The sequence below is a fragment of the Anoplopoma fimbria genome, chromosome 1 (genome assembly GCF_027596085.1).
Source record: "Anoplopoma fimbria isolate UVic2021 breed Golden Eagle Sablefish chromosome 1, Afim_UVic_2022, whole genome shotgun sequence".
Lineage (NCBI taxonomy): Eukaryota > Metazoa > Chordata > Actinopteri > Perciformes > Anoplopomatidae > Anoplopoma > Anoplopoma fimbria.
Window position 1 is genome coordinate 28,032,773 of NC_072449.1, and position 14,809 is coordinate 28,047,581.

At 41.0% G+C, this 14,809-nt stretch overlaps 1 protein-coding gene across 2 annotated transcripts in view; it reads left to right on the forward strand.

The window, feature by feature from the left end:
• LOC129094949 (RNA-binding protein Nova-1-like) overlaps positions 1-14,809 on the forward strand; it is a 69,772-nt gene that overhangs the window by 46,006 nt on the left and 8,957 nt on the right. For both annotated transcript variants that reach the window (XM_054603273.1, XM_054603279.1), the window contains one exon: positions 6,121-6,287. In XM_054603273.1, coding sequence (XP_054459248.1) covers positions 6,121-6,287 — 167 coding nt within the window. The remainder of the gene's footprint in view (positions 1-6,120; positions 6,288-14,809) is intronic.

Sequence of the window (14,809 nt, forward strand, 5' to 3'; positions counted from 1 at the left end):
GTCCGCTGTGTTAGTCTCTGCTGTTATTTCTCAAATATTAAAAAAAAAAGTTTGAGAAACCCACTGCAGACGGAGAACTTCAGGGTTATTTTAAGGACTCTCAGGAGGAAATTTGTGATTTTTTTTCTTTCTTCAAATGGGTCCCTTTGCGAGAATTTATTTCACGACTTGCTTAACTTGATAATCACTTTTCAGCCAACCAGACTGTTTTATGCCGTTAGTGGGTGTCTGAAAAACAACATTAATAAACCAAGAAGGAACAACTTTTTTTTTTCAGGTCATGGAAGCTCTCTGACTTTGTTGAGGAAAGTCACACAATTTTTACGTCTTGGGCTGTAAATAAATACTCCTCAGTGGCCCAGTTTGTAGCTGCAGCTTCATTTATCTTTTGATTCACACTCTGAGAAGTGACTGAGCTCATATGAGGATAGACTCATCTTTTATTTATCAGTTGTTTTACTCTGTCAGGAAACAATAAATATATTACACGTGTTTTTTTATTGTAAAACACTATCAGGAAAATGTTACAATAAATAAGCTAAACCATATTGTACATGTGTAGATAATAATGTGCAATAATCTGACAAATAATTATATAAAGAGATTGTGTTAGCTTCGTTATCTGTCTGTTACAAATTTGAAGTGTCCAAATCAAGCTGAGAAATCTCCCTGCAGATCTAAAGAAGACATTTCATCCCTGTTTTCCCAGTTCTGTGCCTTTATCATCAGCTACAGTAGCATAGAGCGGCCACCAACACCTCAGCCGAGTCGTTTTCTGCAAACCACGGATCATCAGAGCAAATGGCGTAGTATATCGAGCAGCTGTTACTGAAAGTTTCATGTTATAAAGGCCAGTAAAAGTCCAGTAAGAGTGTATGGGTCAAACAATTGTTGGACTCTCACCCAGGAGATCCCTGTTAACGTTGATTTTACACTTGTACAGAACATTGCGTGGGAAAATCTGCTAAGGGCAGTTGTTGTTGTTTTTTTCCCCAGCTATGTTGTTACGGTTGTTACTTAACTATCTGAACACAAACCGTGATCTTTTTTTCTAGCCTTAACCAAGAAGTCTTGTTGCCTAAACCTAACCTATATCGTTTCACAATGCTATCCAGGGGTAATTCATGCAACCGTGACATAAGGCTGATATAAAATGCAGACTTTGGTTTTTACAAAAAGAATACCATGCCAACGTTTTTTTTTTCTGCTGACGGGGCAGCCTGTAGGGTTGGAGCTAATCATGGCTGGCTGGCTGAAGTTTACACAGCGAGCAGCCACTGCACACCGACGCAGCGGTCAGTGTGGGGTAGCACTCTTGCACCACTCATCTCACACCGTTGAGTATTTACTCCACATGACAGTGTGTTACTATGCTGTTGTTTAATCCGTAGCTTGTGATGCAACAAGAAATCTAAGTTCAACTTTCCTTTCCATCCCTTCTGTGAGATTTTGTTTGTAGCAAACCACAAAGCGTATTCCCTCGAAACCAAAAGAAAGGTATTTTCCTTCTGTTTTATCAGCGTAGGGCAAGGTGTGTTCCCTCCTGCTGCAGGACAAAGTGGCTTTGATCGCTGACATGTTTAGGTGTGTTCGTTCTTCTAAGCACCTAGAGACATTCTACTGTCATTGGTATGCATCGTCACACTGTGCACGCATATGTTTCTGTGTGTGGCTGTGAGTCAGAAATCAGAGGAGAAGCAGCTCGCTTAGTGCTCTGTCTGCTGCCTCCGGTGCCTCTCTGGTCATCAGGGAGGAGGAGGAGGCGGAGGAGGAGAGCAGAGGAGGAAGGAGTGAGTCATGCTAGTTAGACTTTAATAAAAACAACCGCCAGGGTCCTTAGCTCGGATCCTGATGATGATGATGTGTTCTGGTGTTGAACAAAGTGCTGTTGGGGTCACTTGGCCACTGTGGAAATTGCGAGACGAAGTTCACCGTCTGGTATGATTTTCACAGACGCTCGCTTTTCGTTTTCAATCCTCATCATCCTCCGGTAGAAATGAGAGCTCCCCTAATTGAACCTCTTGTACCGTCTGTGCTCGACGCTGCAGGTTAGTCCAGAGTGACACTGGCGAGCTGCACCAGTAGCTGGAACCCTTTACAGTACGCTGCATTTACGTTTGCCAGTTATTCACCGAAACGCTCTGGCAGTACCACGACTGAATATATTTTATTTATGTGACTCAGTGCACCTGAAAGGTTGCATTAAAACCTTGTTATCTCTTTGTATTTTCGATTATCTTTTACAAACCGAGATTATTGCTTTAGTTTGTATGTTGTGGTCCTTTATTTCATATCATTATCCTTTATTATGATGTTTTTCCTACAACATATAGACGTTTAGTGCATCACCGATGATCCCAAACACTGCACTAAACTCTTCTTTGTTTCTCAGCTCCATCTTCTTCCCACTAATGCCTCTCAGGACTTTAACATGGTTGTTGAAGTGCAGTATACATTTCAGCGGTATCGGTCAGCCGTTGTCTTTGCAAATACATCGGTGGTTCTTTAATGTTCATCGTGATGATCCTTTTTTACGGTGTAACCACACATTTTCTTGACAGTTGTTGGAATTTTAAATCAGTTTCACAAAACCCCCAAAAAAGTAAATTACAGTGAGAAAAAAACCATGACAACTAAATGTTTTTTTAGGGTCCTGCAGGAGAAATAAGGCATGAGTTGACTGTATACAGTATGTTGTTGTTCTGGGTCCACACGAGCAACATAAAAAAAGTCTCATAACATGTCTTAACAACGCTGAGCAGATATCGCTTCAGCAGCTGCAGCACTTTGAGCACTTCAAACAGCTTCCAAACCATTCAAATGTCAAATGTTGATGATGCAAAAGAGACATACAAAGTGTTGTCCAGCACCAGTGGGACTGAAGTTGCAGCCAACAGAGCTCACTCTGGATCACTGAGGGATGTGTTGGTGCTGGTTTGGCATTCGCATGACCGTTACTCAGTCTGTGTGTGTTCGCTGCATAATAAAGACGACAAATACTGCATGAACCTAATACAATCAATCATATTTTGTATTAAATGAACATCAATTGATCTTTAACTAAATATTTAGTGATGAAATAAAGCGGGTCTCTGCTGCAGCGGCACGGCTGCACAGCGGTGATCTCTACAGACAGAGTGGCCTTTTCTGCTACGATCACACTCGTCACACACACACACACACGCAGACAACTGCATGTGCACACGATCACGAGCTACACATAGAGACAATCGAGCGCTCATGCCAAGACAATGGCCTGCTAATCCGTGCCTGTGATTGGACGGGCACAGATTACCCAGAGGGCGCCAGCTGTCGGGGAGAGGCGAAGCCCAGTTTCCTCAGTATCAGCACACACACACAGACACACACACACACACACACACACACTCACTGTCACTCACTAATGCTGCATTAAACGCTGAATGAGGCTGAAATGTTCTACGGCCTAGCGTAAGCATGTGGTTACACCTGAAATCTCGAGCTCTCATGCATTTGTTAGCTTACGTCGCGGCCGAGCCGAAGCATTCAGCTGCCGTCAACAGAGGATGTTTGTCACTGCTGTCAACAGACTGTAAAAATAGGGATGGGAATTAATATGATGGTATTTGCTAACGGGCGTCCCGCGCTGCCAGGTAGCCAAATGTTGCAAATGCCTGAACGTGCGTGTGTGTTTTTATTTTTAGCCTCTGTTGTTTCAAGCCTTCCCCTCTGCACACACTCTGTTCTTTGTCTAAAGGATGTTAGAGAAACCTCAATCCACATTTTAAGCCATCGAAAGAATTAACGATATCTGAACCACATTCATTTGAAGTATTTTTTTGACATTAAAGACGGCTTCTTTGTGCAGAATTAATGCAAAACGTATTTAACATCCACTGACATTTGATTTTATGTATTCCTGTATCGTTATATTTTCATAAATATAGCATGTCTCAATTGGGCTCTTCAGTCAGTTTTGATCCAGTGTTGTTTCTGATTATTTTATTTTTTTTAATTTATCAAATTTCAGGCCACATTCTTAAATTTGGCTTCTTTAAGTATCTGCCCTTACACTCTAATGCAGGTCCGACCATTAGATTCAAAGCCCCTCACACACACACACACACACACACATACTGCACAGTTTTTCTCCCTCTATCCCGCTGCTCCCATTGCAGCCGCAGAGGGCCGAGCCGGGCCAACCCGAGCCGGTCCAACAATGCAGGCAGAGAGGGAGGAGACAGGAAGAGCTAACTGACACGCTGCTGAGCCGAGATAAGGGCAGATCCCACTAAATACTGGAGTCAAGGGAGAGAGAGAGATGGGAGGAAGGAAGAGGAGGAGATAAATGGGGGGGAGAAAGGGAGATGAAGGGGAGTTGGAGAGGGAAGAAGGAAAGGAGAGAGAGCGAAATGGAAAAGGAGAATAAATGCTGAAAGGGTGAGAGAGAGAAAGAGCCAGAGAGAGATTTACTTTCAGTGTGTTGTTGAGACACAGATGACTGAGAGGCTTTGCATTGGCCTAGATTCTCCTCTGTGTGTCCGTCCGTCTGTCAACACTGGCCCTCCTCTCTGGACACCACACTGACGTATTTATTCTCCTAGAGGCCTGCAACATTTACATAAACAGTGAGGTCATAAAGTATGAGGACGGTGATACATTTGTCATTGTTTTGGCTTGAATCACAAGGTAAAGTGCTCTTTTCCAGCTGTTAAGGAGCACATGTGGTTTCTACAAGTCACATTATGATTAACATCACAGCTAATGGTCCTGCAAACCAACTTTTATCATTCATTCATTTTGCAAAGTTAAAAAATAGATGGACACTCTTTAAGCTTGTCGGAGGTGTTCCAACCATCCCAATAAAGTGCATTCTTTTTGACAGAGAAAACAACAATGCAGTATATACTCAATTTGCAACATCCTCAGACTGACAGTCATTGTGCCACTACAGACCAGAGTGTTCGCTCAGTTTACAATGTTGTAAATATTGGGTGTCTGGCAAACTCTTTCCTGGAAAAATCAGGAAACAGTATAATCCTGCACGCAAAAACATAAACTAGCAGATGCAAGTGAGTTTTATGTTTCCAATATTTCCTGGAGGTGTTTTCTTGGTGAAAATGAATCACAGTTTCTCCTGTTGAGGAAGTTGAGTGTTAATCTTCTTTTTATTTGTTTAAATAGAGTTTATGACCAGGGAATGTTTCCTGATTGGACGAGGTCCTGGAAACATGAACTGAATGTTTTTGATATGTTTAGAGGTGGAAATGTGAATGTACAAATGTTGCTTGTGAGGTCAAGGGCAACTATTTTCTCGCCTTTGTTTACCTTTTAAACATTAAGCTTTCACTCCAGAGCAACTGTTGTGCCATTGGTCTTTCTCTGCTTTATCTCTGTTTTGCACCAAGACTATTTTTGCTATAAATCATTTGTGGATTCCTCAGAATGCTTCAAGCCATCTACTCTAATACATTTCTAATTAGTTTTCTGGTAATTATTATATAATATACAATAAAGACAAAGATAGTTTTGCAACTGTTTGCCAGCTAAGATTTTTTTTCTAATTGATTTGTGAATGTGGTCTTTAGAATTTTTTCAACAATCAGAAGTGGGTCTTGAGTTCCAAAAGGCAGAGAATCCCTGCTGAATGCTCCGTTTTCTGGCTTTTCTCTGCTCAGTTTCTTGATAATTTAGTTTTCTCTTTGCTGTTACTATTTGCTGCTGAAGCTGTGTAATTCCTTGCGGGGATCGTTCCAGTTTTCTCGTGTCTTTTCTCATCTTGCAGTTGTTGTTTGTTGAAAAGCAGAATCAGCCAGGGGTTGTTTTCATTTTCATTCAACTGCACATTAAAAAATTATCAAAAGAGAAGATTCTTAGTTTTCAAATCAGGGAAAATTGGGACAGCGTATCCCGAGCAACATCAAACCTTCATACTGTCCTCTGGGAGTCTCCGCCCGACTTTGGAAACATTTAGAATACACAGGAAACACAATCATTCGTCAAAAGGGACACAAATTTGGAGAAGCAATAAAATAAAATTATGTTACAAAAGATTTTACAAGCACTTGTACAAATATTTGTATATCAGCAGCTGATGAAAAATCAGTTTAAACTCATGCATCGACTTGTTTTTGTCCGCAGGAACGACAGAGCGCGTGTGTCTGATCCAGGGGACGGTGGAGGCGCTGAATGGCGTCCACGACTTCATCGCCGAGAAGGTGAGGGAGATGCCTCAGAGCACCCAGAAGACGGAGCCAGTCAGCATCCTGCAGCCACAGACCACCGTCAACCCCGACCGCGTCAAACAGGTCAGTCCCACAGGAAAACACAGAGCTCCCTACATGTGTGTGTGTGTGTGTGTGTGTGTGTGTGTGTGTGTGTGTGTGTGTGTGTGTGTGTGTGTGTGTGTGTCTTTGTTAGTTGTTTGTGTGTGTTTTGGCTCAAGGGGGTGTGTGAGGAAGAGGAGGGAGCCAAGTGTTTAGCCTTTGGAGCGACAAACCGCATGCTTATCTGTGGTCGGGTTTGTGATTTTCTCTGTGAGTGAAACTGAATGAGGCGGAAAAAAAGAGAGAGAAACGGCATGCAGAAGTGTAAACAGATGAGGGAGGAGTGGGGGGAGAAAGGGAGTGGGAGAAATGAAGGGGAAAGCAGCATCGGGGAGATAAGAATGAAAAGGAGAGGCGTGAGGGAGAAAAGGAGACGGGAGAGAGAAGGAATAGAGAGTGTGGAGAGGGAGATGACATCCACTCAGACAGGCTGCAGTGTGAACATATAAACTCCCCATGCGGCACAGACCGTAGGGTGCCACACACACACACACACACACACACACACACACACACACACACACACACACACACACACACACACACACACACACACACACACACACACATCCACCCGCCAACTGGGAATACCTTCCCACTGAGGGAGGAAGTGTGAGCGAGTGTCCTGTTCACTCTCTCTCTCTCTCTCTCTCTCTCTTTCTACTCGGACCAGTTATTATGAGGCACAGGTTTGGAGGATGAGTCGTTGTTACTGGGTCAGTTTGTCACCTCACAGTATGACCTACATGTTTATGTGACAATCGGGCTTGTGTGTGAAACCATATGAGGACAAACCTCCTCTTCTTTTTGTTCGTTTCCACGATTTGTTTTCATATTGTTTAAACCCATTTATGTTTTCCTTATTTTCACACTTCACTCTCTTATCAAGATAAGAATAAAAACATCTTGTTTCCAAAGTCCACACACTGTCATATGCAAGAAAACATTATATTTTTTAATTTGATGAACATAAAGAAAAAGCATGCATTTCATATAGACAAATTTAGATTGTTATATGTATTAGAATCATTATAATGTTTGGATTATTGAAGACGTACCTTTGGTCTATTGATCTCAGTTAAGGCAATAAAAACTCTTAGATGGTATTGCATTCATCAGCTTCTGAATGGCTTTCATACCGCTCTTCGATGCTTGTTGATTTTCCTGTAACACTAGTACTGCCACTCTGGAAAATCACATTTTACTTTGTTTGAATTTAATCAACAGAACCTCGATTTCACTGCTGCTGAAGGTCTTCTTCTTACCGCATATTTTTGGTGGCATCTCTCAAAAATCATACCCGTGAAGCTTTGCTATCACTTCACGTTTTATTATATGAAACAGAAGTTGATACTCATTAAACTAAAAACATGAGCAGAAAAACCCCACGCGTCATGTTTCAGCTGTTAACAGAGAAACCCGACAGCAGTCAACTTCTCGAAGAACTAATTTACAAAGTTTGGTGTTTGTTTATAGAAAACTTTGTTTAATTGCAGCAGTTCACATGAAGCTCACCCTCTGCTGATCGTACAGCCAAATCTGAGCACCAATACCAGCTGTGTAATGCGGGACAATTAGTGCGGCCATCGATTATGATCCGTTTAAGTGATTATTATCATTCACTCTTCATGATTACCTATTGATTAGTCGGGTCTGGCAATGTTTCCAGCTATTGACTGTTCGGGCCTGGCAGAAAACGCATTTTTGCCAGGCTTTGTTGGCACACAGACACACACAAACACACACACACACACATACATAGGCCTACACATACTCACCCACACTCGACCCTCCAGCCCACACACACTCTCCAGAGTTGAACTCGACCGGGCTTTTTGAGGCTCTTGCAGATAACAGTAATGAAATGTGTTTGTGTGTCTTGTTTATCTGTGTTTGTAAAGTAGACATCTTGTTCTAATTTGAATGCTGGGATGGTAAAGGACTACTTTATCACCACATGAATGTGCACACCTGGAGACACAGCTGTAGGTGATTGTTAAGCATCTCCTTCCATAGTTTATCCATTAAGTGTTGAATGCGATTGCGATGCGGTTAAGGCCGGGGTGCATGTCTGTCAAGTTTTTTTCTCACACCAAACTCAGGTTTGTAGTTGCCAGGCAACCAGTGGGGAGTCCAGGAAGTCACTGCTCAGAGACAGAAAGTACTGCAGCACATACACTCCCATAACATGGTGAATTGATGTTTGGGATGTCACGTTGAGAACATTTAGATTTTTGAGTTTGATTTTTAGATATCCCTCTTACTTTTGTAGCCAAGGGTCAAGAGTTGTGACTATACCTGAAGGTAACATCATAATAACACGGAGGCTATGTGTTCTGAACCAAGACAGCAAACTATTGCTGCCATTCAAGCTTCACTACTTACGTTCTTGCCTTTCACAATAAAACCCCCAGACATAAACACTGCATCGCTGCCTATCAGAAGGGAGCTTAAGAATCACTCGGAGCATTTCAATAAGAGGAAACTGATAAAATAGCTAAGAGTTTGAACAAAACAAATGCTTAGCATTGGGTGCAAATCTGAAATAGGAGCTTTAACTTTTTGGCTTTGACACCAAATTGTCTGCCATCGTCTTGATGGTCAACTCTCGTCAAGTGATGAGGGAAATCTGATGCTGTGAGTCTGCTGCTGCTGTGTGGAGCAGACACTTTCAGATTATAATTGTAGCATCCGACATCCGATTAAGAATTGTTAATAGTATTTTACAAATTCAAGTTTTTTAAATTCATGAACGCGGACGCTGACACGAATAATAATGAATAATGAACTAAATGTTTTTTTGTTTTGTTTAAAGCAAAACGACCGTAGGGACGGTGAGCAAGAAATGTAATTGGTTTATATCAGAAGACAATGTAACAACTCCCCAACCCGAAAACAAATATGTGCAGACTTGCAAAAAAGAACAGAAAAAAAGCGAACAACTCCTTTAACAAAACTGGAAGTACCGGCCCCGACGTGTGTCGTGTTCTCGGTTTTTATCGTCTGAATCGTGAGAGTCGCGCCTGAGGCTGACTGACAGTGGAGGAATACTGTTTTGGACGAGGCGAGCAGCCACAGGGAGACAAGCAGGCTAATAGCTGCTGATATTTAGACACTTATAATACAGGCGAATCCCCCTGTTGCTCTTTAGGCTATTTATACCACGTCGGAGAGGCGACTAAATGGATTTGTGCAGCAATTTAAAGACACACATCTTCACACACACACACACACACACACACACACACACACACACACACACACACACACACACACACACACACACACACACACACAAACACGCAGGAAAAAACCCCCAGACTGAAATAACAGATGCCCCGACCTTTCAAAGATAGTTCACGGAGCCGAGCATCGTTCAAAACCCAAAAGTTTTGTGACAATGTCACATGCATATCAAGGAACAGAAAATATATTTTAAATGATCCAAGACTTTATGAGCATGTTGTATTAGAGGTAAAAAAAGACAGTGTATTGCAGTGTAAAATAGTTTTCCTTCTATATTGTGGGGAAATATAAGGAAAACAATTAATCATGAACATATTAAATTGCACTGCCTTGAAAAGTATTTTGTTCTAGTACTTTTGTTTTCCTAAAGAAAATTGAATAGCATGGAATTATGGGAGAAAATAAAAGAACAAAATTACCAACAACCAAAAGTAAATTTTTTAATAAAAACTGTACTTAATTATCAACTTAAGGAAGCAGAACATACTTTGTCTGTCCCCACAAAGTGTAATTAGAGTACTGTAATGCAAGTAACACATTACACACACACACACACACACACACACACACACACACACACACACACACACACACACACACACGCTCAGTCACATACATTCACTGTGCTGTGAGTTAGCTGAGAAGTATTGGTATTTAAAAGCATGTCTGTCATTGTGGAAACACACAAAAACAAACTCGCTTTTATCTGATGAATCGAGCTCTAAATCACACACACACATACACACACACACTTGTCATACACCCCACCATACACAACACGTGTGCCAATGAAAGATTAACTGTGTCCTGTGCGGTGCAGCCGTTGATTGTCTGTTATTTTGGGGTTGTGGATAAAATATCCTCTTCTTCTTTTTCTTCCTCTTGTCAAGAGTGCGGCTGTTGTAGCATGTGGTGTTGGCCTCACTGGTTAACCCCTGGGAACTGGCCGAGAGAGAGAGAGAGAGAGAGAGGGAAAGAGGGAGTAGAGATGTTCATAGGGCACTTTTGATGTCTGGGGACAAAGACGAAGAGAATTGGGAGGAGGATGGAGAGAGGGTGATGAAGAAGTTGACATAGAGATAGAGACAGAGAGAGGAGGACAAAGCGAGCCACAAAACCAGAGTCTGGCCCGACTGAGTGGGTGACTGAGAGCTGGAAGCAGATCTGAACTCTTGTTAGCCCGACAGCTGCGGAGTGACAGAGGAGCCTCGCTCTGGAAGAGGCAGCTGCTGATAGAAAGAACAACAGAGCAGCGCTGCCGGGCGGCGGCGGCGCAGGACGACACGCAGCGCTTTCAAGGCTGCATAACAGGACAGCGGAGCAGGAGAGAAGAAGATTTATGGGCTGAATAAATTCTTCTTCCGGCTCTAATGAGGTCTGAGGTCATATGGCAGAAGAGAATTTATTGAGGGGTTTTGCTATTTTTATTAGTCTGTGTGCTTTTGTTTCCGCCCCTCCAAGAACACTTGTAAAACATCATCACACCACGCTCTAATGTTACACTTTAATTAGATATTCATAGTTTGAGAAGTGTGATAGGTGCTCTTACAATTTTTATTGATGCACAAAAGGCTAACAAAGGATTTGATGTGCTTATTTTTATTGTGATATAGTGACAAAAACATAAGCATAATATATTGAAACTGAAAAAATGATTCAATATATCATATTGAATAGCAAAAGAAAATTAGGAAATGTTTTCAGATCCTCTAATGGCTGCCAGATGCTGACTTTGTTTTAGAGAGAGAAACAAATCTATAAAATACATAGTTATTTTTCACACAAGAAATTGGGTTTAATAGCTTATTTCTCTGGTTCAAAAGTGTCAAAATAAAAGTTGATGGCAAGCAATGAACCCGAATTTTAACCTATAGGTGATGTCACAGACTGGCACCAAACCCTAAAAAGTGAACCCAATGCAGAAGTGCCTTAAACTTGCATTCTCTCTAATGGCCATCAGAGGGCGACTCCTCTTATTGTATAGAAGTCTATGAGAAAACAAGCCTATTTCTCACCTTTTTTATTCCCTCAGTAAACATTGTAAACATGAGTTTATGGTCTCAATCTCTAGTTTTAAGTCTTCTTCAATACAGCATGATGTTCTTTAAGTCAATTATGTTCCATTTAGAGTCAAATAGACCATGAAGCGGAGTATGATTTAGGGCGGGGCTACCTTGTGATTGACAGGTCACAACCACCATGTTTTCTGGGAAGTTGTCCATTTTTTGTCTCACAATTTGAACCATTTCACAGTGTGTTTTTCAGTTCATTAAAACTAATTCTAACATTTTGGATGTCTTATTCAGCGTTCTGTTGTTTTTCTCCACCCTGGAGGTGGCGGCTAAAAGGCCAAACTAAAGGCTTCAAAATGGTTGACAACAAACCAATGGGTGGCGTCATGGCGACTAAGTCTACTTCTTATTAAGTATACGCACCAGGTCCAGGTTTTTGGTTTTTGGTTTCAGGTAACTAGGTGTTTTACATGCTGTTGTTTTGGTGTCCTGTAAATTCTGTCTTCCAAGAAAATCAGCGCACAAACATCAGTGTATTGTTGCATAAAGCCAAAGCACTCAGACCTCTCTCTCTGTGTTTATGTGTAATGTAGTGAAGCATCACCTACTTACTGCATCAATATTGTATTCATATTGGCAGTCAAACACGCTCTCTCTGCTGTTATTGTTGCATTATGGTGTTTTGGAAGTGAGCTGCAGAGCCGAAGTTGTCTCCCCTGTGAGATCAGCTGTAAATGGCTTGTGGTTTTGTTGTGGTTTTATTATTCTGAGGCTATTTTTGGCCTGTGTTGGCCTTTATTCAGACTGAAAACGTCTAACACATACATCCATGTGAATCAACGCTCATCGCCTCTAGTCTGGTGGTTTTCCTAGCAGCTCCCTCAGGCCACTTCCTGCAGGAGAGAGGGGCCATTTCCTGTGAACTTTCACCTCCAGCGCGAACACCTGTTTCCTACTTCCTGTTATTGCCTTCCCTGCACAGGAAGACGGCCACAAATGTCAGGAAAACGTTGAGTCTGGCTCAGTTTGCGTCAGATGCTGAAGAAGTGTAAGTGTAAGACTCCGAGGTGACAGAGAAACATCTCAGCTTCAGCCAAAAAATTAGTCTGACAGTCAGGAGAAGTTCTGTGTTGTTGTTATGGGTGAATGAATAAAAGAATAAGGTTGGAGTTTTATAACATTTAATTTAATATGAATCCTTTCAAATCCCCTATCAAATCCATTTGGTTTTAGCGCCCAACCTTTGCAACATCTATAGGTAACTAAAGTTTTAAATACCACTCACCACTCTGTCTGCGATCATTTTTCACCTCTCAGCGATGCAATGCGAAGCGCTTTGAAGTGAAAATATAGTGAATAAAACCAACAGGGATTTTGACAATCAATAAAATGTAATAATGTACAAAACATACATTTAATATACACCCCTCAAAGCCACCAAACTCCAGGCAGTAATTTTACTTTGTTGATTATTCGAAAAAAGACCACTGTTCAAACAAACACCAGCTCTGGTTTGAGAGCTTGAAGAGAGACTGAATAAGTAACAGAAAAAAAGAGTAACCATAAGTCAGTCTGTTCTGTTCCCTTGTATTCTGTTGACTTGTGATCAGGGTTCTACACTCCCGAGCAGACTTCTACAGTATGCTGCCTTCTTACCTCCTTATGTAACATTTTTATCTTCCCGTCAGTCCTGTGATTTGTAGTTTCTGCCTCGCCGCTGAGTCAGCAAAATAACACACACACACACACACACACACACACACACACACACACACACACACACACACACACACACACACACACACTCTCTCTCTCTCTCTCTGGGTCTTATTTGCTCCAAACCGTCATGATTGAGTGTCTGCATTACATTATCACTGCTGTTATTCATATTTTACTGCCCTGCTGTACACACGTGAACACCACGCACAGAAAAAATATCAAGCTCAGATGTGAAGTCTTGTTTTATTTCTCACTATTTCCTTTTTCTCTTTTCCTGTTGCTCTGTTTAGCTTTTGTTGTGCCTGTATTTAGGACATATTTATGCCGGTGTACTATGGCCATTATAAGTAAAAAATAAAAATAAAATTGTATGAAATAACTACAGAGCAGGGGAAGGGAGGTTATAATTCAAAGAAAAAAAAATATTCTATGTGATTAAATTGTTAAATTTAGAAGAAATAAAATCACGAATTAATGAGAACAAAAAACATTTGTTCTGACATCGTATGCATTGTATTTATTTTCATATTAGACCTATTGTACGTTTTATTTTGCAAAAAATCAGAACCAATATAATGTATTTTACCCTCGACTTTAACAGTGTTGTGATGAGGTTGATCCAACAATGCAAAGTGTAGCGATGTGCTTTGACAAAAAAACCCTCAATTTTTATCACAACTTTTTTTTCTCGCCAATTTTGTGAGATTTTTTTTTCTTCCGAAAATTAACCACTTCAATCTCAGAGAATATTTTAGTTTTATATTCTAAATTTCAAAGTTGTTTTTTTCTGAATACTTCTCCCCTCTTACGACTTTTTGATATATGTATATATTTTAGTTTTTTTACCTACAATCGCCATAATAAGATGTTGTTCATTTGTTCGGGGAATGCACAAGAAAAGTCCCGAGAAAACATTAGCCATGTATAAGCAAAAGAGATTTTTGCCACATTGAGAGGGGTTTCAGCAGAGGAGAGAGATAAACAGGAGGAGGAAAGGAGGTAAACACAAAGGACACCAAGGGGAAAGGAAGGAAGACAGAAAGGAAACATTGTATTATCTGTCAGTTCATTACAAAGAGATTTTGCAGATTTTAAAAAGAGATTTTAATGTATTTTTACAAGAGTAGCATGGTGTTCACTATGGATGAACCTTTTCATGCTTTTATTTTGACACAAAATGTAAATAGATAATGCCCCACTGTCAGTAACATGCGCTTTTTCCAATAGTCACAATACATGATGTTTAACTTCACATCCATTCAAATGGAAATATTTCTAGATGTATTGTGCATCAATTTTAATTCTGCACTCATCCCCAAACATTGAGCAGGACATGTTTGGTATCCGTGGAAACTTTGGGGCCTGTGGGTTTGAACAAGTCTTGGATGCACACTGCATGTAATGATTGAACCAGCAGAGGGTCCAGCCGGTTAAAGGGAACACACACACACACACACACACACACACACACACACACACACACACACACACACACACACACACACACACACACACACACACACACAC